The 26101-nt window shown below is 40.4% G+C and overlaps 1 protein-coding gene across 8 annotated transcripts in view; it reads right to left on the bottom strand.

Moving 5' to 3' along the window:
- Positions 1 to 1017: 1017 nt before the first annotated feature.
- MIA3 (MIA SH3 domain ER export factor 3) overlaps positions 1018 to 26101 on the bottom strand; it is a 74800-nt gene continuing 49716 nt past the window's right edge. For 3 of the 8 annotated variants that reach the window (XM_081225433.1, XM_081225427.1, XM_081225432.1), the window contains exons 7-28: positions 23317 to 23448; positions 20370 to 20391; positions 19574 to 19662; positions 19107 to 19184; positions 18911 to 19021; positions 17510 to 17581; positions 17222 to 17326; positions 16423 to 16545; positions 16202 to 16313; positions 15020 to 15075; positions 14839 to 14929; positions 14556 to 14694; positions 8165 to 8266; positions 7036 to 7096; positions 6899 to 6934; positions 6752 to 6819; positions 6528 to 6628; positions 6221 to 6358; positions 4933 to 5046; positions 4773 to 4852; positions 2883 to 3033; positions 1018 to 1868 (exon numbers count right to left, since the gene is read on the bottom strand). In XM_081225433.1, the coding sequence (XP_081081559.1) occupies positions 1558 to 1868; positions 2883 to 3033; positions 4773 to 4852; positions 4933 to 5046; positions 6221 to 6358; positions 6528 to 6628; positions 6752 to 6819; positions 6899 to 6934; positions 7036 to 7096; positions 8165 to 8266; positions 14556 to 14694; positions 14839 to 14929; positions 15020 to 15075; positions 16202 to 16313; positions 16423 to 16545; positions 17222 to 17326; positions 17510 to 17581; positions 18911 to 19021; positions 19107 to 19184; positions 19574 to 19662; positions 20370 to 20391; positions 23317 to 23448 (2292 nt within the window). In that variant the 3' untranslated portion in view covers positions 1018 to 1557. Of the gene's footprint in view, positions 1869 to 2882; positions 3034 to 4772; positions 4853 to 4932; positions 5047 to 6220; positions 6359 to 6527; positions 6629 to 6751; positions 6820 to 6898; positions 6935 to 7035; positions 7097 to 8164; positions 8267 to 14555; positions 14695 to 14838; positions 14930 to 15019; positions 15076 to 16201; positions 16314 to 16422; positions 16546 to 17221; positions 17327 to 17509; positions 17582 to 18910; positions 19022 to 19106; positions 19185 to 19573; positions 19663 to 20369; positions 20392 to 23316; positions 23449 to 24390; positions 24678 to 26101 lie in introns of those variants that run through there. The other 5 variants (XM_081225434.1, XM_081225428.1, XM_081225429.1 and 2 more) reach the window with 5 other exon arrangements.

The following is a 26101-nucleotide window of genomic DNA, read 5'->3' as shown; positions in this document are numbered from 1 at the left end:
AGGCCACAACAGTGAGAGGCCCGCGTACCATCAAAAAAAAATAAATAAATAAAGTGGCATCTTTTAGTTTAGTATAAAGAAAAAATTTTGTTTCACAGTGAAGCATTTGCTTTATTTTATAAGGTATTCTTAGAGGATTAAATATCCTAATGGTGACAAGTCACGGTGCAGATTTCAGTAGTATCATTACATCACAGAACTTCAGAGAATGCGAGAGTATGATCTAGCCGCGAACAACAGTATCAACCTTTTATAATTCTGATTTAATTGAAATCTTAAACTTCTTGAAATGTGCTACAGAGTTACTATAGTTTAAAGTGCCTGTTGAGTTAGTTCTTAGAAACATTGTTTAAAAGACCTGGTGCAGTAATGGGCATAGCAAGTATGATGCAATCCTAGATTCTCAGATTTACTGATTTTTAAATATAAGTGCCAGTATTCAAATATGAATTTTGGAATAGGATCAATCAACAAAAAGAACTGAGTTCAGCCCATGGTTGCTGACCTAGGGCATGTTACAAGCCTCACAATCCTAAATCATTCTTTCTCATAGTATCACCTACTCTTTGCCCTTTTTCGCCATATTTCTTGAAAGTCAGCGGCAAGGTATAGGAGAAATAACAGACTCTACATTTTTTAAAAGAAATTTTCTTACTTTTATGGTCATGACACATCCTTTTCATTTTTCTGTTATGCACCCTAATGCAAGAACGGTAAAAGCAACAGAATATCAGGTCAAACAACTCCTGCTACATGTAAACTCATACTCAGAAAACCATTCTCAACCAGGCAGAGCCACAAAACACGTGAATGCTGTCCACACTGGCCCACTGACTTCTTTGAAGTAGAAGGAAGACATATCGGTTGTGGTGCTTCCTGGTGACTCTGAGGTTGCACTCATGAGCGGTGAGCCAGGGAAGTGCCAGGTCACCATCTTCAGTTCCGGGAGCTTGAGTTTACACGTTTCCAAAATGGCACAAGTCTCGTGAGAAAACAATGAATCAACAGACACTTGGGAAATAGTAATGACCAAATTTTTATGAACTGTTACTACAAAGAACTTCAGCAAGAGGGGAGATAAAAGTTTAGTGATCTTTTAGTAAACATGTTTAGCGTAACAGTCTTTGCGACCAGATATGTTTTAAAAATCAAGCTTATAAATACTGTTGCTCTGTATTCAACTGGTGTACACTAAAAATAGGATAATAAATGGAAATACATGTTCTTATAGCATTTCCACAGGAAATGTTCATATTTTTCACGACATTCTAAATCATTTAGCAGTTACATATGCTACATTAACTAAAACACAGGTATTCTTTATTGCACATTTCAAAGTTGTAAGGAGGCTCTAGCTTACAAGGTGATTTTTACTTTGGGGCGGGGGAAAATGATATTTTTTAACTGTTTGGCTCAAAAATGCACACTGCCAGGGCAGCTTAGTTCTAAAAACAAACCTTTTAAAATCAACTTCTGGATTCTGAAGCCAGTGAAAATCCTCTACTGTCATGAACAGTGCACAGTCCACTTTCTCTCAGACTACATGTCCGAGGTCAGTTACGGGCTCTGTTTGAAAGCCTGCGAACAGCCCTGGCTAGTGCTCTGAGAGGCGGGCGGGGGCTCACCTCTGGAGCCGGAAGCCGGTGAGTCTCTTGCAGCAGAGGAAGGTGGATAATCCTGGGGGCCATGGGTTGGGGGTGGTAATCGGGTACCAGGGATAAAGTACTCTCTTGGGCCAAGAGAGCCTAAAGGTCTAAAAGGTGCATGTCCTGGTAAGAATTCTCGAGGGTCAAGAGGCAGGTCCCGTTTTCCTGGTGGAACGCCTGGTGCATATTCTCTCAAGCCTAGTGGTGGACGCAAACCAGGACCTGGAAAAATTAAAATTCAGTCATGTAACTACATATGAACGTATCTAAATTTACATGATTCCATGTATGTTAATCTTTAATTCCTCATACCCCTGGAAGTCAGGTGATGGCATCCCCACTTTACAGATGAGGCAAACTGAGGCTCAGCAAGTTTAAGTTACATGCCTGTAGCCAGCCAGCCATGAAGCAACATAGGCTGGATTTAAACGTGGCTCTACCTAGCTTGTGGTTTTTTCGACAACACAATTCTGATGTCTTTATCTCACAAGAGCTTGATTTGTACTTAGAAGTACTATATATCACACTAAGACGATAGATTAAGAAATAAGGGCTTCACTGTTAGTAAATTTTGATAAGGGAAATTCCACTGTTACTGTATCAATTAAAAACTCATGCAGTAGTCAGCATGGACCTACACATGCCATCAAAATCAAGGTGTCTGCCCTGCTGGGAAAGGCCTTCCAGCTCCACCTAATTAAATTCAGCAACATTCTACCTAGTAGCTATTACATTTTACCTTCTCTTTAACATTTCCTTCCTATTTACTCCCAAGGTGGGGAGTGATGGATTCATCTTTCCTTCTTTTATACTCTGTGACCCGTTGCTTATACTTCCATTATGGTGATTACAAGTTTTATGTTGTATATAATGTATGTATGTGTCCTATAGGATGCCTTAAGCTCCTGGAGTTAGGAGAGTTAATTCCATCCATTACAGAGCCTAGTATGTAGCCAGAGATGTTCAAGAAACATAGGCAGAAATAATATTTCTGACTTTCTATGAACATCCCATTTTCCCTTGTCTACAAGAGATACCTACTGCCCATCTCAGTATAGGGAGATTATGCAGCACCCCATGTGTCCTGAGAAACGGACAGAAAAGTTCAAATGTACTCAGCCAGCTTTACCCTTTCATTGCACAGCCCTGCGTAGCAACTGTTAAAATTTTATCAAGGATTAGAGTGAAAAGATGAATACGCCTCACAAGTCCATTACTACCGTTCAATCATCATACCAAAGGGCGGAGGAAGTGGCCGAGGCCCAAAAGGCCTGCAGAGTTGGGGAGGTGGTCCGTATCGGATGGGCGGCAGTAGAGGGCCTCCCACGGGGGAGCTCAGGAGGGGCGCTCCTGGAAAAGGAGGGGGCCCTTTTGCAGCCGTAGTAACCTGCAAAGGAGAAGTAATGAAAGTTCTGAAATGCTTGGATATGACAGATAAAAGCACCAACACCAGTAAAAGCTAAAACCCAATGAAGCAGATGTCAGGCACTTGTCCAAAGAGCGAACTACGGCAACACAACTCTACCCCTCCTATCTGTCCCACTGACAGCTCGGGCGGGTTCAAAGAACGTCAGAGGAGTGAACACTTTCCCCAAAATCATATTATTGCTCGTATGGGCAAACAGAAGAGGATGCAAGAGGTCTGTCAAAGGATATTAACAGAGGCGATTCCCAACTAAGAACTAACAATCATACCATACACACCGTAAACTGCTTCTAGGGCAGCCCCTCCCGCCCGCCCCAGTAGCTCATTTTTCCATATTAAGAGTGGAAAGAACAAAAGGGAATGAAAAATCCATTTTCTACGCACGTAAGAAGAGCTAATATTCAGAGTACCTTCAATTTCCTTTCATGTGTTATAAGATCTCACCTTGGTTTAAACATAAGGGACCAGAGGCACAGAGAGTATTAGATAACTCGCCGAAGGTCACACAGCACGTACGAGGCTGGCCTGGAATCCACTATCAGCCTAACTCCAAGCCAGTGCCGTCCTCCTCTGCCCCCGCTATCAGAGGAGGTTCTACTCTCTTTGAAGTCAGTCCGCTACTTCAAAGGGGTCTTGGGTCTTAGCCAGGCTGCCCTGGGACACAAAGAGCTCTCAAGCCATGTGTATTCCTGGAGTCCTGCACGGGAACTCGCAAGTATTTCCCAACAGAGATAACGGTATATATTCCAGTTCAGCAGGCACAGCTCCAGCATCCACCCCCATTCACCAGTAACGCCGTCCTTCACATTACGAGGTGCCGACCACTCCTTCCCTGCGGAAGCTGGGTTGGAAATTCTCAATAATGAAAATATGTATCTTGATGTCAACACAGTAAAGCACTGTGAGGTACAGTCAGAGGACTTACCAGCTGTCGCAGCTACACAAGTTATAAGAGAATACACTTATGTGAACATAATTTAAGGCTACTGCTGGGAACTGGCACAACAGGTAATTAAAGATTTCCACTATTCAGTACTTCATTTATAGCAAACATCCTCTGTTACTAATCTGTAATTTCAGATTATTCAAAATAGGGCTTGCCTGGTAAACCACTGGAGATATTCTTAAATAGCACACTTCCAAACAAATACGTAATAATGATGAATTTACACAATATACGATGAACTGATTTGCCTTAGAGTACTCAACACCGAAGCACACAATACAGAACTGAAGTGATGACTTTTCACATTTTAAGGTTAATTACAACAGATGCTCTAAAGAGATTAATCACCTAACCAAAAGAGGAAAAAGGAGTGAAAACCAACCGACCAACCAGACTTCGCGACCCAGCAACACTTCCAAGTCAACAGTAAGGTCAGTGCTGCCGTGCAATTCAAAGCAAAGCAGATTGGTGTCATGCTCCTCAGCTCTTTTCCAGAAATACACCAAGTAAAAAGCCCAGTTCAGCCTACAAGGACTTAGTGCTACTGGATGCTCAGCCAAAGACGTAATGCTGGGAACTGAAGGGCCTTCAGGCTCTTGGGGAACAGCTTGCTTTTTCAAAAAGTAAATGAGATGGTACAGACATAACACAACACACAAAAGGGAGTTGGACGAGGCAAAGAGAGGGCGTTGTAGAAAAAGTTAGATGTTTCCTGAAATACCTAATTACAATTCAAAGTGACCGCAGAATTTACCTTGCCCTCATCCATCACCTTAGAGGGGGAAGAGCTTCTTGAGCTACTGTTCATCATGGGAGCTGCACCCGATTCTGGATCTGTGGGAGGCCAGAGAACTGAGTTAGACTTATTCTGACTTGTAAACTCTCTGAAGAAGAATACCAAGTCCTCTACCCACCTCCTCCACAACTTGAGACTCTCTGAACACACTTAGGTCCCTTACCAGAGGCAGAGGGTTTCCCAGATGCCTCAGATGACCATCGAGGACGAGGCAGAGGCCCATCCACTGACCCTTGAGACAGAAATAACAGCCCTTGCATGAATTTTTCAGAATAAACCAATTGTGGACAGGTCAGGTTTCAGTTCTACCCAGAAAGCAAAATTTTTTTTCTTTAATTATTTAATTAATTATTTATTTATTTTTAGCAGTGTTGGGTCTTCGTTTCTGTGCGAGGGCTTTCTCTAGTTGTGGCAAGCAGGGGCCACTCTTCATTGCGGTGCGCAGGCCTCTCACTATCGTGGCCTCTCTTGTTGTGGAGCACAGGCTCCAGACGCGCAGGCTCAGTAGTTGTGGCTCACAGGCCCAGTTGCTCTGTGGCATGTGGGATCTTCCCAGACCAGGGCTCGAACCTGTGTCCCCTGCATTGGCAGGCAGATTCTCAACCACTGCGCCACCAGGGAAGCCCCAGAAAGCAAAATTTAAAATGGGTCTCCCTATGGGAACATATGTATAACTGATTCATTTTGTTATAAAGCAGAAACTAACACACCATTGTTAAGCAATTATACTCCAATAAAGATGTAAAAAAAAAAAAAATAGAAAAAATAAAATAAAATGGGTCTCCCAATACGTATGAGGAGAAATCACTAACAATTTATGCACAAACTTAAAGAATTAAAATAAGAACTATCTTGGATTGAAAGACCTGCACATTAATAGCACTGGTCAGGTACTTCAAGCTACAGGCAATTGTATAGGCTGTTTTTTCAGTCTATATGTAATCTGACTTCCATATCTTACCAAGTATTATAGACATATTTATGATTAGAAACAGACTTATAGCATTTCACATTAATGAGAAACAGATGTACACTGCATAAATTATATAGTTTTAAGGCTACTTTTATATTATTCAAGAGAGGAACTCAACAGAAGTTTAAAGATAAAGGCCTATACTTCACAGCAAAAAATCTGAAAAGAAACAACAATAAGAATAAATGATATTTATATATTTGTTTTACATATACACTTATACATGACAAATAGTATTGTTATAATAATAAATAAACGCTTTTTGTTCTAAAGCAAATCTAAAGTAGACTATTTATCCACCAAGACAAAATTAAGAAATTTCCTTCTTTATATCGGACAGACCCAAATTCTCAACTGCTGCTTGCATCAGAATTCTCAAAGAAGGAAAAAACTCTTGAAACAGTTTACTTCAAGGTAACACGTCAATGCTCACCAAATTCACTTCGAGGCATCTCTCTTCGGTTAAGCGTAGCAGACAGAGGTCTTGCGGGTGGGTCTGCTGTCAGTGGCGGGGAGCATTCTCCACCACTCACAGGAGATGGGCCAAAAGAGCCATTCTGGCTCAGAGGACCTGAAGACAACGGGCAATAATTACCACTTTAAGTGAACCTTTTTTTTCTAAGTTCTTGGGATTATTTCTAGAGCATCATAAATATTACACACATATTCAGAAATAAAAAGTAATTTAAACACATTTTCCACCAAAAAATAGATTGCAGCCCTTTAAAAGTGCTCCCTACCTCTCCGTGGAAGGCTCTGTGTGTTGGGTCTTCCTGGCTTTGGTTTTATAATCACAGGTTCTTCTTGCAGCATTGCCATCTTTTGGGTTAGTTCCAGTAATCTTGAATATAGAGAAAGAATGGATTTAAATATGAAATAGCAAATTAATTCCTTATTGGATACCACACAGCACAGCCTTTAGAAACTCTAAAACACACTGAAAATATGTTTTAAAATCACATACTTGTGTCTCAAGTTGGCAGCTTCTCTTTTCTCTTCAGCTATAGCTCTTTCTGCAGCACGAGCTTTGAGCTATTGGAGAAAAAAAATATCCAGAATAAGCTGTGGTAGACAACACACAAAATAAAGAAAAGAAAAAAAAAAATCTTACCCAGTTATCGTGAGCTTTTTTCTCATGAGTAGCGATCTGAAAAAATAACACATCAAAAAATACGTTCAGAGATTCATTATAATAATATGTATTAGAAAGCAAAGAAGTCTGCTGCTGTAGGGCAGTATAATTATTACCTGGTTTTTAAATGAGCGCTCTGTTTTCTGTAATTCTTCCTCCATTTCTTCAATTCTCCGCCTAAGAATTAAACTTGCTTTTATCATTTAGAGCACAACTGAATAATATTTTAAACAATCTCGCCATGTTCCCTTTACTCTAACAGCTACACCTGTACCCTTTCAGACTTCATCCATATGTATAAAAACACATTCTACATGGCTGTAATAAGAGTACACTGTGATCAAAACTAATACTGCATAATTTCCTTATTATTTAATAGCTGGAGATTCTGAACTGATACTTTATAATTTCCTTAACTGTTCTCTTCAATATGTTCTCAGACAATCCCGCTATAAATATTTTTCTCCATAAAGCTTTTTCTTCCTTTAATTATATCCACAGAAAATTTCCCAGAGCTATGATTACTGGGTCTATCAAATGGCATGATCATTTTTTTTAAATTAATTAATTAATTAATTAATTAATTTTATTTTTGGCTGCATTGGGTCTTTGCTGCATGCGGGCTTTCTCTAGTTGCAGCAAGTGGGGGCTAGTCTTTGTTGCGGTGCAAGGGCTTCTCATTGCGGTGGCTTCTCTTGTTGCGGAGCACAGGCTCTAGGCGTGCGGGCTTCAGTAGTTGTGGCACGTGGGCTCAGTAGTTGTGGCCCACAGGTTCTAGAGCGCAGGCTCAGTAGTTGTGGCACACGGGCTTAGCTGCTCCGTGGCATGTGGGATCTTCCTGGACCAGGACCCGAACCCATGTCCCCTGCCTTGGCAGACAGATTCTTAACCACTGCGCCACCAGGGAGGCCCTGGCGTGATCATTTTAATGGTTTTTAAATACACCATACAGCAAACTGCCTTCCAAAAAGAATTTCTCCGATATATAAAACCACTCAGAACTGTTGGCATGAACCAATTTCCCTCACAGTCTTGTCAGTATTGGGTGTAAGGAAATTTTTGTGAATTTAACACTTTTTCCTTTTTTAACTTAAAATTTATTTTTTTCATGTTAATTAAATGTTTTGACCACTTATTTCTGCTTCTGTGCCATTTTGTTCCACACAGTGTAAAACAGTTTTTTTTTTTTTAAAGCCAACAGTAGTTTCATCAGCCACTGACACTCTCCTCAGAAGCTGAACTCACTTGTAAGTTTTCACTTCCTCTGCCGCCGAAACCGCCTTTTCATCTGCAGCTGACAGCCGCTGCTCTCTTTCTTGCCGCTCATACTCTTCTTGACTCAATTTCCTAAGATAAAATCAGTTGTCAAATGAAAGTGTTTCTCTTGCTCTCCCAGCCGTCTGTCTGAATGCCTCCTTGTTACTTCCCATCCTCTCTAAAACACACATACAAACAAGTCATAGGAAGGAATTCAAACCTGCCACTTAGGGATAAAAATCAAACTCTGCCCTGTTGGCAAATCACCTGCATTTTTAAACTTCTCCTCATAATTCTCTACTCACTAGTGAATGAAACAAACAAATGGAAAAAAACACTCTGTGCCCCATGGGCAAGTTTCCTGTGTTTGAGACAACGAAAGCTCATTTTACTTCAATGTGGAAAGCCAGGGCTGATCAACCTAACACAATTAAACTTATTAGGATAGAGCAGGGGATAATTATTGCCCTTATTTCTACCATGGAAAGACCTGTAATTACTTCTCTTACTTCAATCTTGGAAGGACTATTTCTCAATCCAAGGCTGGTACCATGATAATTAGCCCCCCAAAAGCCTTTTAGAACGTCTTCTAGTTGTGCAGTTAACCACAGATTAATTCTACACTTCAGATGTGGGACTCCTACTGCCTATTTCAATAGAATTATGATTAAAGGAAAGAGAAAAATCTTAGAATTGGCCATGTCTACTGGATAGAAAAAGAATCTAAGCTGTCCCATAATCAGAGTATCATCTACTGGAAACGGGTTTTAACCTACTAACCTTGGAGCTCAAGATATCAATCTACTATACCAGAGATTGCAATGGTAGCAACATGGTTTTAAAATGCTATTTTCTTGTTACCCTTGTACTTCTTTGACCATAGTTCTGATTCAAAGGAAACTTGAAACAATTTCTATGAAACAGAAGCATAATCAGAAGAGCTATAGTAAAAACAGTTAGTAATCAAAGAGAAAAAGGGTTGTATATTCTTTTGTAATTGTCCATTTAATACTCAGCATATGTCTTATGAATAGCTATAATATACTTTACCTAGTAAGATGCTAAAGATAAAAATATGGGCAAAGTACTATCCCTACACTGAGTTCGCAGTTCAATGTGTAAATGATGTACCTAACAACAGAACAATCCCTAAATCAGGAAGAGATGTGAGAAAACTGGGTCTTGAAAAAAGATCAGAGAGAATTTTGCTTCCAGGAATGAATGAGTTAGTCTGAGAACACTGAAAACAAATAGAACATTCGACAAAAATATAAAGAACATGCTTGAAGGCATCAGAGAGCCAATATATTAGCTAGTAAGCTAATATGAGGCCAAGATCTAGTAAAAAAATAAAAAAGAATCTCAGAATTACATATAAGCCTGGCATCTGAAGCCACTTTCCCCCTAGGTTCACCCATGCACTTAAGACAATGTAGAGATATAAGGAGGCTACTGAATAGAGTTTTCAAAATATTCCTGGCTGCATAGAAAATGAAGTGGAGCTCAGGGACCCTAGTAAAAGCCCTGGGCTTTAGGTTGAGGCTAGAAAGAGCTGTGCACTTGGAGTACCAAATGAGCAATGTAGTGTCCTTTGAAGGAACTAAGACCTTTTTTTTTTTTTGGCTGCGTTGGGTCTTCATTGCTGCGTGCAGGCTTTCTCTAGTTGTGGTGAGCGGGGGCTGCCCTTTGTTGAGGCGCGCAGGCTTCTCATTGCAGTGGCTTCTCTTGTCGCGAAGCACAGGCTCTAGGCATGCTGGCTTCAGTAGTTGTGGCATGCGGGCTCACAGGCTCTAGAGCGCAGGCTCATTAGTTGTGGCGCACGGGCTTAGTTGCTCTGCGGCATGTGGGGATCTTCCTGGACCAGGGCTCAAACCCATGTTCCCTGCACTGATAGGCGAATTCTTAACCACTGTGGCACTAGGGAAGTCCAGAACCAAGCCATTTTTGAATGACCTTTATTGCTGACTGGATTAAAATGACGACCACCTGCTAGAAATAAACTCAAATATTTTCTCTAGGAAAACAACACCATTCTAGGCCCCAATTCCCTCTACAATGTTTGCCACTCAGTCAAAACTGTCTAGGCAGCCCACAAGACACTGTGATTAAAATCTAAAAGGCAAGAGGAATGACCCATCGAGGATCCACATAATGGAATTACCACACAGACTTTAAGATAACTGTGCCTTATATATTCATGGAAGCAAAAGTCAAGATTACAGATTTCAGCGAAGGATTAGAAACTACAAAACTGAAGCACAGTAACTGGAATTAAGAACTCACTGAATGATTTTAGTAGCAGATTTGATAACTGAAGTGAGACGTTAGCACACTGGAAGGCAGGTCAGAAAAACAATCCAGAAGGAAGCCAACATAGGTAAGGATGTAGCAGACATAGGGGAAATTAGTTTAAAAAAGGTTTAAATGGAATCTCTGAAGAAGAGAGAATGAGGCAGAATCAACATATGGAGAAAGACCCCAAAATTCACGAGGTGCTGATGACCTCCAACAGCATAAATGCAAAATAGTTCGGGAAGGGGAGGGGAAGGAGGAGAGAAACACAAACCCAACATCCACACCTAGGCACCGCCCAATAAAACTGCTGAAAAACCGAAAGAGAACTTTTAAAGGCAGCAACGGCAGGGGTGAGACATCTGAACAGGGAAAATAAGAGTGATACTGGATTCCTTAAAGAAACTTCAAAACCAGAAAGTAACAGGTTATCTTTAAAGCGCTGGAATTAAATTACTGCAAAAATCCCAGAGCCAGCAGAATATCCTTAAAAAATGAAATCAAAATAAAGATGTTTTCACACAAAGATAGGTTGATGAAATCTGTCACTAAAGGACATTCTTCACGTGGAACGAAAGTGATCCCAAAAGGAAGACCAAAGGTGCAGGAGAGGATGAAGAACTACAGGAACTACGGGCAGACCTCAGAGATACTGCAGGTTCAGTTCCAGACCACCACAATAAAGCAGAGAAAGAAAGTGAGTTTCGGAATTTTCTGGTTTCCCAGTGCATGTAAAAGTTATGTTTACACTATACTGTAGTCTACTATAAAGTGTGCAACAGCATTATGTCTGAAAAACAACATACAAGCCTTAATCAAATACTTTACTGCTGAAATATGCTAACCATCATCTGAGCTTTCATAATCTTTTTTTTTTTTTTTTTTTGCAGTACGCGGGCCTCTCACTGCTGTGGTCTCTCCCGTTGCGGAGCACAGGCTGCGGACGCGCAGGCTCAGCAGTCATGGCTCACGGACGAAGCCACTCCACGGCATGTGGGATCTTCCCGGACCGGGGCACGAACCCGTGTCCCCTGCATCGGCAGGAGGACTCTCAACCACTGCGCCACCAGGGAAGCCCTGAGGCTTCATAATCTTTAAAGTAACATCAAAGATCACTGATCACAGATCACCATAACAAATATAATAATGAAAAAGTTTGAAATACTGTGAGAATTACCAAAATGTGACAGAGACACAAAGTGAGCAAATGCTGTTGGAAAAATGGTGCCGAAAGACTTGCTTGACACGGGGTTGCCACGAGCCTTCAATGTGTAAGAAATGCAGTATCTGCAAAGCGCAATAAAGCAAAGTGCAATAAAACCAGGTATGCTTGTATAAATATGTGTGTAAATCAAGTGAATCCTGGCCGGGAAGCACTGTAATAGACAATAAAAACATCTTGTGGAGTTTAAGTATACAAAGAATTAAAATGCAGGAGCATCTTAACCCAGGAGGGAGTTAAAGCCCAGAAAGAGGTAAATCTATTGACTGAGTAAGTCCAGGATACATGCTGTGGTCTTTAGGGTAAGTATATGAAGACAAGTAAAGCAACCAATAACTATCAAGCTTACACAAGGGAAAAACAGAATTATTAAAAATATTCAAATAATCCAAAAAACAGAAAGAAGAGAAGAAGGAATATAGAACAGGCCATCAAATAGAAAGCAAATACCAATATGTATATTTAAACCTAAATATACATTTAGGCATTACATTATAAGGAAAAAATGAGTACTCACCTATTTATTTATTTATGCCACAACTCACTCTAGAAAAGATTTTAAGGAACATAAACATTTGAGTAGGCAGGAGACTGCCAGGTGGAAATAATGTAAAAGGACATTTTTACTACAGAAAAAGCAGCATGCGTAACTACACAGAAGCTCAGCGTGGCATGAAGGAACTGTGGTCAGGTCAGGCTGCAGGTCAGGCAGCGTCAGAAGGAGCTGCAGGAGATGCACCTGGAGAGGCAGCTCAGGACAGCTGAGGGGCCCTGTGCGCCTGCCGAATAGCCGGAAATTGACCCTGAAGGGAACGGGGGACCTCCTCGACAGATTTTAAACCACATGATGATATACAAGGACTTGTATTTTAGAAAGTTCCTTCTAGAAGCTATAGACTTGGAAGAAGAGGTATAAGAAAGAGAAACTGGGGCTTCCCTGGTGGCGCAGTGGTTGGGAGTCTGCCTGCCGATGCAGGGGATGCGGGTTCGTGCCCCGGTCTGGGAAGATCCCACATGCTGTGGAGCAGCTGGGCCCGTGAGCCATGGCCGGTGAGCCTGTGCGTCCAGAGCCTGTGCTCCGCAACGGGAGAGGCCACAGCAGTGGAAGGACCAAGTAACGCCAAAAAAAAAAAAAGAAAGAGAAACTGGAGATAGGTGATTAGTTAAGGGCTGGCAGAAAAGATGACTTGGGCCTGAGCACACACAGTGGCTTTGTGGATGAATTGCATGCAATTTGTGCCCTGACATGGTGACTGAATGGATGCTGGAAGAATTGAATAAAATAGTGCCACACTGACTATATCATAAAGAAAGACAATTGCCATTTAGGTGATTCAGATGACTACTGGTGGCAGAGAAGTGCCCTCCTCCCCGCCCCCAATATTTATTTACTTATTTATTTGGCTGCGTGGGGTCTTAGTTGTGGCTCGCGGGCTCCTCAGTTGTGGCATGCGAACTCTTAGTTGCGGCATGCATTTGGGATCTAGCTCCCTGACCAGGGATCGAACCCAGGCCCCCTGCACTGGGAGTGTGGAGTCTTATCCACTGAGCCACCATGGAAGTCGCCAGAGAAGTGCTTTTTAAAAAATAATAATAAATACTGAAATGGGAAACATTTATCTGAAGCAAGTCAGGTATTTAGAGCTAGCCTGAATAAAACTTGGAAAATCTAAACTAATTTCTTGGTGAGCAAAGAATTAGAGAAAAAGTTAGTGGTATGGTTCCAATGTTTAATGGCAACTGGCAATAGCAACCTAAGCATATGAAAAAGATTACATTCGCTTAGCAAAATAAGCCTGCTCATAGACTGCTATAAATGCCAAAGAGTGAAGTATAGGAGCAAACACAAATAGCAACTGCCACCAATAAACTATTTTAGAGGATTCAGGTATTTTTGGTGGAGAAAACTTGAACTATGAAAGTGTATCTTTCAAAAGATATCTAACTCCAAATTTGAGATGTATATTTCAAAAGATTAATACCTAAACGTACGCATGAAACAGGTATTTCTTTTTTTTTTTTTATGGTTTCCATATGGTTGTCATTTAGAACACATGCAGTTAAAAAGTTAGGGGCATGTGCTATAGAGTCAGAAAAACCTAGTACAAGGCCCTGCTTCACTACGATGTGATATTGGGTAAGTTACTTAGTCTCTCTGAGCCTCAGCCTCCTATACTTAATATACAAATAATAATTGTACCTATCTCATAAGTTGCTCTGAGGATGAAACAAGCATTTCTACATTCAAAACTCCCAACAACCTTGCCACAATTACATATTATATATGTATAGTCTGAATATTGACTATATTAAGTCCAAAACTTACAATACTGTCAGTATCTAAGTACTCCTTTTGAAGTATTTATTCTATTTAAAATCATGTCATACAAATCACTCAGGATTTTTAAAAGCTATATTAAAAACTAGTAGAACAAATGCAAGACAAACCAGAATGACATAACTAACAACAGCAAAAGTGGAATAAGTGGTGGAGCCTCAGAAAGGGTACGAATCGTCAAAAGAAGCACTTCCAGAACAGCAACTGTTAGTACCTGTTAATAGCATAACTACTATGCATAACTACTATGGGGTATCATAACTACTACTACTACTACTACTACTAGGCTACTATAGTAGTATAACTACTATGCTTCAAGTAAATTACAGGCAATAATTGCTGACAATTAGTTAAAATGGAAAAAAAAATTGCAAGTTATGGGAAACAAGGTAGAAAGGAAGAAAGACAAATCTAATTACAGGCAGAAAAAACTATAAACAGTCTTTAAAAAAGACAAGATTATCTATAGTAGTACAGACATTTAGTTAGATGACAATATTGTTAACAAGGAAGCACGAAAACCTTACTTTTGCAGAGCCATCTCCTTCTGCTGATAGAGCTCATTCAGAATCTCCACTTTCTGCCTCAGTGTTTTGCATTCATCTTCCAGTACAGCTTTGGCAGACTGCAGGGAATTGCGATCCTCCTCTAATTTCTTTATTTGGTCTGTAAGGGATAAAACATTTGAGCTTTGTGTGCACAAGAACTGGAGAACTTACTGAGGAGGCCAGTGTTAAGGGGGGTGAGAACATGGAAACAGGAAGCCACTCTATTTTTCCAGTGGCAATTTCTTTTCAAGAAGCAACCTACCTTCCAGGTTACATTTAGTGGACATAGAGGCTCTAAGTTTAAATTGTAAAAGTTTTAGATCCTCTTCAACTACTGATATTGCAGTCTGGGTCTAAAATTTGCAGAAGAGAGAAACAGTCTTAAAAGTGAGGCATAGTAAGAATTCACAGGCGCTTATAGTACTCTATAAAAAGGATTATACCCGAGAAATGTCCATCATCTGCTTAATCTGCTTTTTCACCTTCTCACTCCGGTCACCTAAAAAACAAAAGGATTTCAGTGCTCTTTCCTTCCTTGCTGTTTAACTATATTTTCTGGATTTCCCCCAAACAATTATCATGTTCAAACGTTCAATGAAAAAACAAACTAACGAAAAGAACTGATTCAGCTATTTGACTTTTAAGAGATGTGCAAACTTAGGTTGAAAAAACGAATTCCCAGTTTGTACAATAAAAATATTATCCATGCTGTACTTGAGCAAGAAGGGATATGTGAAGTCAAGCTCTTTCTCCTCTCTCAGATCTACCTGCCCCCAGTCAAATATCTTATTTAGAAAGACTCACTCCTCTGCTCTCCCCTTGAATCTGCTACCAGGTGTAGTTTAAAACACCCACAGTGTGAACAATCTCCAACCTGGGATAGAGTGTCTACAAACATTTCTCTCATCAGTAAACACTCTTTCCCTTTAGCCTCCACTCTAACTGCTTAGTTAAGTTTACGGCTCCAACCACTCGGTACTTTTGAAATTGGTTGTGGCCCTAAAACCACAGAGCTACAGAAGTGATAAGCATGAAGTTCAGAAGGAACTTTCTCCTACTGAGGAGTGTTCAGTAAGTACACAGAGCTGGGAGACAGGACTGATGTTGCTCTGGCTCCAGTGCTGTACCACAAGCCAGCAACCCACCTCTGCCCAACGCATACAGACCTGCATCGTCGTCCCTTGGTATCCACAAGAGATTGGCTCCAGGACCCCCTCCCCAACCCCCCCACAGGAAACCAAAATCCGTGGATGCTCAAGTCCCTTATATAAAATGGCACAGCATTTGCACATAACCTACACACATCTTCCCACATACTTCATCTCTAAGTTACTTATAATACCTTATACAATGTAAATGTTACGTAAACAGCTGCTGGCATGCAGCAAAATGAAGTTTTGCTTTTCTGAACTATCCGGAATTTTTTTCTCCAAATATTTTCAACCTGCAGTCGGGTGAATCCACGGATGTGAACCCACAGATTCGGAGGGCCAACTGTACAAATTCAGTGACAGGCGTCTACAGCTTTAACCCTAAAGAGGAAATTCAGACCGCTGAAAAAAGCATCAGTGTACTTAGAGACTAGAAGGCAAAAAGAGGTCCAACCTCCCTGAAACCAATCTTACCTCCCACTTCTCCATTTGCTAATTCATCTGATTCATTTCCTCCTTTATTTTGACCTTCAGATTCAGATTCACAATCTAACTGATTCAACTGTGTAATGCAATTAGTCAAAGCCTAGAAAAGAAGCAAAAGGATATTTATTAGAAAGAGCCTCTCAATTTCAATTACCCAGATTCATGAGAATTCACGAGAGTTAAGCATGTATTCAGGAGAATGCACTCACATTAATATTATCATCCTTGTGAGTGAGAGCTACTTCCAGATCCTTCTGAGACTTCTCAAATGATCTGATTTGTTCACTGAGCTCAGCATGTGATTTACTCCAGTCTTTGATTTCTTGCTGCAACTGGAAAGTTAAAACACGTGAATTTCTGAACGTTATGGCTTTTGCACTGGAGACAGCAAGACCACAAAAAATGAGCCAGGGAAGCAGGGAGCCATGCTTCTCCTTGGCTCGTCATTCTTGGTTAAGGGAGAGGGGAGAGTGACTCCATCCCTCAGAACTGCAGTGAGAACCTAAGAGCTGTCAGGGACACTGATCTAGTGTATTGCATCCTTCAGAAAATTGCAGCCAGTTCAAATAATTCACTTCCAGCAGGAATAGAAGGGCACGTCTCACTGCCTACCAAGTCCAGACTCCAGATCATGTAACCGTCCCTTGGTCAGAGAAACAGTAACTGCTCAAAGGAGGGTAATAAATACCTAATTCTTTGGTCTAAGAAGCAAGTCCATCGCCCTCTTGAGGCTATTCAAGTTAATAACTGGCTGGTGCTGGATGAGACAAAGACTAAACATCCTGATAGCTGCAAGGAATTTTACAAAAGAACAGAAAACCTAGAACAGATGGAGAATGTACACATGCACTCAATTTGGGGAGCGCAGTTTAAACCCTGCATATCTAAAAATTGAATCCTGCATACATACTTCATTTCCTTAAACACCATATCCAAGAAAAGATATTCAAGAGGTAATGCTATCTGGTTTTCTAGTTTACATAATCTATGACGTTAACTTCCCTTTACCTGCTCTTTCTTCTTCTTAAGTCTTGCATTTTCTTCTTGAACCCGATGGCATTCAGACTTCACTTTCTCTTCACTAAGTTTAGCTTCATTAAGGGCAACTTGAACCTAATGCAAAACACTCCTGTTAGAGCAATAATTCCAAAGAAAAACACACAAAAAGTTACTTTCCCAATTAGACATACGGTTTTTGTCTTTTGCATTTTCTAGCACACATCAAATGTTTGCTCCTCAAAATACTAAGACATCATATTAATATATCTTCCAGGAATTGTAGAGAGCTTTCTTTACCTCTGAAAATTCTGAGGCATTCATTGAAATAACATCTTTTAACTTCTCTACAGATTTCTTGTTTTCTGATATCTGCCATGGGAAAAAGAACACAAAAATGTATTAGAATTTCAGTAGAAACACTGGGATATATGATAAAAAGAAGAAACATGAACAAAACACATCCCAGAGCCATCCCCTAGATAGCAGGTAAAAGCAGGTGATCCATTCTTGGCCTAGGAGAAAAGTCAACACTGTAAAGACATGAGGAAAGAAAATACTGAAAACATAAATATTTCATACCATCCGCAACGTTCCTAGTTATGAAATAATGTGGTACATGACGAGCCAAAAAAGTCAAAGGAAAGAAAATGAAAAAAAAATTCAAGTAAACCAGTTCACATCAATGATTTTTCCTAGTGGTAGAGAAAAAAATCCCAAGGTCACTTAAAAGTTCTCTTGCTAAACTAAAAATGGCTGGACTTGAGGGGGAAGAGCTGAATCTCAGATACAGAATTCCAAAATGTATCGAGGAATTTGTCACGGAGGTGGAGCCTAACTCTGCACTCTTTAACTGTGGGCTGTGCACAGTAACTTCCTTCCAGAGAGTACAATATGCAGAGGATGGAAAAAGGGTAACTTTATAGCAGAGAAACCTGGCAAATACTACCTCAGCCAGGTGATCAAGCTTAACTGGGTGTGTGATATATGGGAACCCTCTCTACTATCTTTCCAACTTTTATGTAATTCAAAAACTGTTCTAGGGACTTCCCTGGTGGTGCAGTGGTTAAGAATCTGCCTGCCAATGCAGGGGACACGGGTTCGAGCCCTGGTCCAGGAAGATCCTGCATTCTGCGGAGCAACTAAGCCCGTGCGCCACAACGACTGAAGCCTGCGCACCTAGAGCCCAGGCTCCGCAACAAGAGAAGCCGCAGCACTGAGAAGCCCGCGCACCACAACGACGGGTAGCCCCCGCTCGCCGCAGCTAGAGAAAGCCCACGCGCAGAAACGAAGACCCAACTCAGCCAAAGATAAATAAATAAATAAAAATTAAAAAAAACTGTTCTAGCATTTAAAGTTTATTTTTAGAAAAGAACCATGCAAAAACAAATCAAAACAAAGTACTAAGACCACTCAAAGGGGCAACTATTTCTTATTTGCTCTACATGTTCCAAAGGGCAGAGCCAAGCAATATGAAAATTACCCAGGGCTGAGGACAAAAGTACTTCCGAGGCCTGTAAAATTAATAACTTGGGGTATTAGCATTTAAAATTCCACGAAAATGAATAGAAGTAGGTTCAACTTCCCTGACTCCCAATATTATTCGAGTTCAAGCACGGGAAAATGCAGAGTTCATCTCACCCAACCTACAAAATAGTTCAAAAGCCAATTTACAGTAACACTTAACAGCGAAACTCTTACCAAGTCCTGATTCTTCGCATTCTGTTCTCTCTCAGATTCTAACATAGCACGCAAACTTTTAGCTGTGTCACCCAGAATTTCATTAGTTTCCTCAAGATTCTTGATTTTATCCTACAAAAAAAGGTATTAATAATAATTACTCATTATTTTTCTTTTGTCTTTAGAATGTAATCTCAAAAAGAGAAGGGATTTTTACCTTAAATCTAATTGCTTCATCAGAGAGAATCATGTTTTGTTTCTTGGTTTCTTGAACATGTTTCTTTGATTCCTTGATCTAAATAAAATAAAGCATTCAAAATTTAGAAACATAAATTATAGTGTTACCAAAACTTATCTCAAGGACTTCCCCGGTGGTTCAGTGGTTAAGACTCCGCACTTCCACTGCAGGGAGCACAGGTTTGATCTCTGGTCAGGGAAGAACCCACATGTCGGGCCGTACAGCCAAAAGAAAAAAAAAAACTTATCTCCAAACAGGAGATCCCTCAGAGAAGAAAGCAGTACTTTACACATATGATGACTGCTTCACATTTGGATAGTTTGTAGGAGATAAAAAAAATTTTTTTTAATATGATTTAAAAACACCATAACAACTGAACTATAAGACAGGAGGAAATAATTCGAGCTGGAACCACAGGGGGAAAAAGCTAAAAGAATAATTAATACCTTCTGCTCATAACTTGATAATTTTTGTACAAGCTCTGCATTTTCTTTCATGATATTCTTCAACTTCTCAGAAATTTGCTGTTCAGTGACTGAAAAGGGGGGGAAATCCATAAAATCATCAAAAATTGAATCACCCAATGCATTAGCAGCAAAGACATGCTATCTGGCACTCTGAGGGAAATGAACTCAGCATAACTATTATGGCTTTAAAAAGCAAACTGTAGTTAACAGCACTAAGGATGTAAAAATATTAACATTTAAGAAAAACATAATAATAACCCTTACTTCAATGAGATTCCAATTTAAATTTATTTCAAAGACAGGAAATACAGTAAAATGTTTTAGCTCAATGTCTTCCCCCTTCATGAGCACCTTTCGTCTCAGAAAATGTGATCATTTCATATATATGCCATTTGTAAATAGAAACAGAAAATGTAAGCATATTGACATACCTCTATTCCTCAAATTATCTACTTAACTACGCATTCACTGTACTGAATAAACCAGTAGCACAGGAACACTGTTCACAGGTAATAAACCGCACTACTTCAACATTCAATCTGCCCGAGCCGAATCCTCTTCTCCCTGTTGCCACCTCAACTCCTATCTCATCTACTAGCATCGCCATCTACTCTGTCATCTAAGCTAGCAACCTAGGATTAGTAAAATGTTCAGGAGTTAGTAAGTCAATCAGAGATCCGAAGTCACCAGATCTACTGTCAGCTTGCACAAAACTCATATCAAATACCAGTACTGAGGGAACAGTACAAATAACAAAATAAGCCTGAATATTTACCTTGATATACTCTATTCTTTACCTAAAAGAGAGAGAAATAAAATTAAACTTGATATCAAGACATCTTATTAATAGAAATATTATAGTGCTTAACACAATAGTCAAATCATAACAGAATGAAAATTTAATAATGGTTTGGTTCAGCATAAGGATCCACAGGATTAAAAAATAAGAAAAGGCTAAAAAAAATTTCAAATTTAATTGGTAGTGATACTTCATTAAGTTTCTGATAGATAAAAGCACTAAGGTAAATACCATATTTTTGCAACTAAAGATACATTCACGGGGACTTCCCTGGTGGGGCAGTGGTTAAGAATCCGCTGGCCAATGCAGGGGACACAAGTTTGATCCCTGCTCCGGGAAGATCCCACATGCCATGCAGCAACTAAGCCCGTGCACCACAACTACTGAGCCTGCGCCCTAGAGACCGTGAGCCACAACTACTGAACCCGTGTGCCACAACTACTGAAGCCCGCGCGCCTAGAGCCCGTGCTCTGCAACAAGAGACGCCACCACAATGAGAAGCCTGCACACTGCAACCAATAGTAGCCCCCGTTCACCACAACTAGAGAAAGCCCACGTACAGCAATGAATACCCAAACGCAGCCAAAAATAAATAAATAAATAAATAAATAAAAAGATACGTTCACGTATCTTTTCAATGAGCACCAATCTTATTAAAAGAGCACTTAAGTTCCATAATGGAAAGGGATTATTATATATATGGAAGTTGCTAAAAGAGCAGATCTTAAAGGGGGGGAAAGGGGAAAAAAGATCTTGTAACTATGTATTGGTGATGGATGTTAATAACTAGACTTATTGGCAATCATTTTGCAATATATACAAATATCAAATTATTATTTGTACACCTGAAACTCATATAATGTTACTAGTCAGTTATTTCTCAATTTAAAAAAGTGAAGACGAATAGTGGTTTCATATTAAACATACTAATGTTTCACTTATCCAAATCATTTATTTGACAACCCGAAATAGCCCGAATGAGATCTAGAAACAATGATAATTGAAAAAGACTCTGAGGAAACACAATTAAAGGCATGATTGTTGTACTAAGATATGCCTCTTTCATCAGAAAACATCTTAGAATTCCTAATCAAAGTTGGCTATTGGGTGAATTTAGAAATCTAACAGACTAGAGCATCTGATTTTCCCAACCCCCTAAAAATAGCAGTCATAAATCTAAAAGGGAAAAGAAGACTGCTACAGGAAAATACACAAGCAATGAGAGAAATAACAGCTAACATCTTCTAAATCATCTCCTAAAGACAGCACCGAATTACAGGAGAATAAAGTCCAAGCAGTACTCAATTTTTAAAAAAGTGTTACTAAATGTCTTTGTAACCCAGAACTTATTTCCCTTGTCAAACGTCATGGTGATGAGATGCTCAGATCAGTCCACAAATCATCCGTGATCTCAATATTATTACAGTATCTAATACCATTTTTAATGATGCTCTTCCAGGAAACTGCATTCAGAGTTCCAACACAGAAATAAATAACTATTTCTCTAATGTCACAGCCTTGCTAATGAGGGAGTAAGCTTCCTTTATCCTTTCACCCAAATCAACAGGCGAGGGAAAGCAGGAAGATGCAACAAGCAGGCAATGAGAGTAGGGACCAAGGTCCCAAATGTTGAGGCTGCAAGGCAGCAGTTAGGACAAAAAGCCTACATAACCGTCTAAAAACCTAAGCCATGTCAGGGCTTTTGAGATGCGAGAGTCAAGAGTGGGAAACAGAAAACGGTTTCACTGTGTTCCCTTCTGTTCACCCTTTCTATTCTTTTTCCTTGTATCTGAGGGAAAGCCCCACGAGGTTTAAGGAGTCTTCACAAGAATCCAGGCAAAAGACCCTTCTTTTTAAGTGATTTTACAATCACTTGTGCAAGGAGAGAAAGCTTATTAACAATGACATGTCTGATAAAATTAAGAAATCAGAATACTCAAAGTTTAGAATGGTACTCATCCAATGCTTTTGGCCATTTAATCGTTAAGCTTCAACTGAAACTGAAAGCTTTTCATCTGCAAAGCTCATTTACACAGAATGACTTCTTCCTCAATTATGTTAGATGACCACGAAACAGAATCATAAGCATGTATCTGTACGAGAATACATACATACATACATATATATATATGTATATAAGCATGAAAGACAAATTATGCACAGAAAAAGACCCTAAGGAATAAAAATTTTAATAGTGTCTTTGGACACTATATAATATGTATTTCCAAATAAAAAGATGTTTTCTGAACACAACAGCACATGATCAAATTAGAAAAATCTGTGAAACAGATATATATAAGGAAAAGCACTGAAAATTTACCTCTTCTCCTGATATATATTTTTACCATTTGCAGCATTTTTTCTGTACGTATATATGCATTTATATAATACACAGTTTATCTATACTTTAAAGTCTTGGTTTCTGCTTTTTTCCACTTAACATTAAATTGTGAGCACTTTCTGTGCCCCAATGTCTCTGGAATACATAAATTTTAAGAGCTGCCTAATATCTCATTATATAGATGAACAATAATTTAATAACCCCCCCATGATGGATCATTTAGGTTCTGTGAAGTTTTCACTCTAATAAATACGGTTCCATTTTTAACACCCTGTACAAGATCCCTAATGTATGATCGGTTACTTCTTTAGAATAGACTATTAGATATGGTATTATACTATATAAAAGGACATGAACATTTTTAAGGCTTCTGATTTATAAACTGAAGTTTTCCCATTGAGATTATACACATGTCATCTTGTTCACCTATGTCTTTACCAACAAAGATTACACTGTTAGCTTGGATTATAAATATTAATTTGTGTTCAACTTAGTAACTAAAAAAGAAACAAAAGGGCAAGTGATTATAAAACAGTCCTGTATTTATGAGTCTAAAGGTGTACGTTAATTTTATTTACTCACAGCAAGGACAGTTCTCCAGAAGAAAATGGCAAATGAAACAACTCCTAAGAAGGCAGTGGTAAGTACAGGCTTCCAGGGCAGTCCATAAAAATCAGGCCCAGGCTGAACATCATCAGGCAATGTAGCAACTAGCTGAAATAGAGAGATTAGAAATTGTGGGAAACCTGAAAGAAATTTACAATAAAGCAGTCACAGAGAATCATCCGCAGAAATCTAATTCAAACTGCATTAGATAGCGATCCCCTCAAAGTTCTTCAATAGTTTCCACTGCTTCAATAAAAAGAGGATACTGGCAGCTTCCTATTTCTTATTTGGCTTGACGTATTTTTAAACATTATAAATCTGTCTTTACGTTGAGCTTATATTTCCATTTTGCGATAAGCCCTACACATCATGTTGTCCAGCACATGGCTCGAATCCCTCTGGATCATACTTTTCTCTCAGCTGGTTTTTATGACTTAAACCACATAAAACAAAAAGTTGAAATATACTATAGAATCTTTTATGGCTTCAAATAAAACCGAAGTGATAATGAACAACGTAAACAATCAGCTTTTCCTCTAAGATTTGAAATCTTAACTGTTTTCTACTCACAGAAGGACAAACGCTAAGAAACTGCAAACATTTCCTGATAACTGGTTTAGATATCGACTGCTCTGAATTTAACTGTCTTCTATAAACCCAATGTTTTCATTTTAAAAGTTTCCTCAAAGACAGCGCATTAAGCTCCTGTCTGCTTCTACACTGTTTTCACGGCCCTGTAGACGTTAACTATCATATTGGCCCCATCGCCCAAAGGTGCGGAGGATAACGTGAAAAGGAGCTGAGCTGTAGGGACGTGATAACGCTCGCTTGTTTTGATCACGACTGTGTACCAGAAAGTAACACAGCGCCTGGCACATCGTAAGTACTCAAAAAATGAACACGCGACAAAACCTTCTCAAATACACCCCCAACATCTCCTTAAACAGCACCGAAACGTCCTGCCCGCTTCGGGCCTGACACACTCTATTTCCTCTTCGCCCCGTCCGTCAGGGTACCCGCCCGCCAGAGCTGGGGGCCGGGGCCCGTCACCTCCAGGAGCCTGCCGATGAGAGCTGCGTAGAGCACCGACAGAGGTCCCAGAAGCTCCGGGTCCCTCGGGGAAGAGGTGACAGAAGGCACAGTGGCAGGAACTGAGTCCATCGTGACGGGACAGCGGAGCGGAGGCGACGCTTCCCCCGCGGGATGACACCGGACCCCCACTCTGTCACCGTTTCCTCCTTCGGAAAGGACCCGGCTCAGGGGGCGGAACCTGGGACTGAACTTCGCCTGCCCCGGCCGCTTGCACTTTCGCCCTACTCCTCCAGTAAAACACGTCATCAGACACGGCCCCGGGCGGAAGTACACGAGTCTACGGAGGCCGGGCCCGCCGTAGGCGGGGCCGTAGCGGAAGAAACCAACGGTCGAGCGGGGCGGGGGAGCAGAGCGAAGAGACCTCCGCGGAAGCAACCAAGTAACGAGGCGAAGATGAAGGGGCTCACCTGCGGCAGGAACTGGGAGAGAAAGCGCTGTTCCATGGGCCCGGGAGCTTCGAGAAGGAGGAGAGTGGGCGAGGGCTGGGGGAAAGGAGAAAGGCCAGCCACTTAACTCCTGCCCAGAGGCTGGATCCTTTTGTCACTAGGTGCTGAGACGCCGGGCACCTGCCCTAAAATGCCCAGACAGGAGATCAGCTGCTCCCGCTCCCTCGATGGACCACCCCCTGCCTCGGCCGCCGTCTCCTGGGCCAGGTTCCTTCCCGGCCCGCTCCAGTCCTGCTTGCTTTTGCCCTTCCTGGATTCCAAATGTCCACACTGTCCCACATTCGTGCCGATGCCCCTTTAAAAAGTGTAATTCTAGGGAATCTTGTCATTACCACACCTATGCCAGTGAGGTCAGTTCTGGGTCCCACATTTTAGGGTTATAGGATTTGTGGAAAAGGGCAAGGAAGAGTCTGGAAATTGCGTTCTGAAAGTGGAAGAAACTAAGGATATTTAACCTGGGGGAGAAAACGATGTTTGCAGATTTTAAAGGTATGTCTATAAGTTGAATATAAAGCCAATTCATTAGAACAATCAGGCAGGAAAAGCCTGAAAAAGAAGGGCATGGCATAGGTGGAAGGTAGGCAGGCGGTTGAAGCAGGCTCTGTAATGAAAAGTCTGGTACTGGCCCAATAATACAGACAGACAGACCATGGAACAGAACAGAAAATCTAGAAATAGGCCCAACTGCGTTGGCAACTCAGCATACAGTAAGAGTCAGTTGGGGGGAAAACAGACTTTTTAGTAAGGTGGTGTTGGCCTAACTGGATAACCAAATGGAAAATAACAAAAATTCGATCTTCTTCTCACTATTCACAAGAATACATTCCAAATGGGTCAGAAACCTGAATGTAAAAAATGAGAACAAACAACTACTACAAAAAAAATATGGATGTATTATGAGTGAGCAACACCTTCCTAATTAGGTCTCAAAATCCAAGGGAAAAGATGTGTAACCTTGATTACTTGCAGAAAAAAAAAAAGTGTCCAGCCCGTGGACACAAAAATACAAAATAAGCAAAGCCTGACAAGGAAAAAACGTGCGGAAAAAATATTTGTAACATATTACAAAGGGTTAATATTCCTAAAATATAAAGAACTTTACAAATAGAGAAAATGGCCAGCAAACCTATAGTAAAATGAGCTGAAAAAATGAATAGATAGTCCTCAGGAAAAGAAGTAGGAATAGCTCACAAACAGGGAACCATGCTCTATCTCACTCATAA

This window comes from Mesoplodon bidens, assembly GCF_964165515.1.
Source record: "Mesoplodon bidens genome assembly, chromosome: 2".
NCBI classification, from domain to species: domain Eukaryota; kingdom Metazoa; phylum Chordata; class Mammalia; order Artiodactyla; family Ziphiidae; genus Mesoplodon; species Mesoplodon bidens.
The sequence above is the reverse complement of the archived record's forward strand: the minus strand, read 5'-3'. Positions and strand labels throughout refer to the sequence as shown.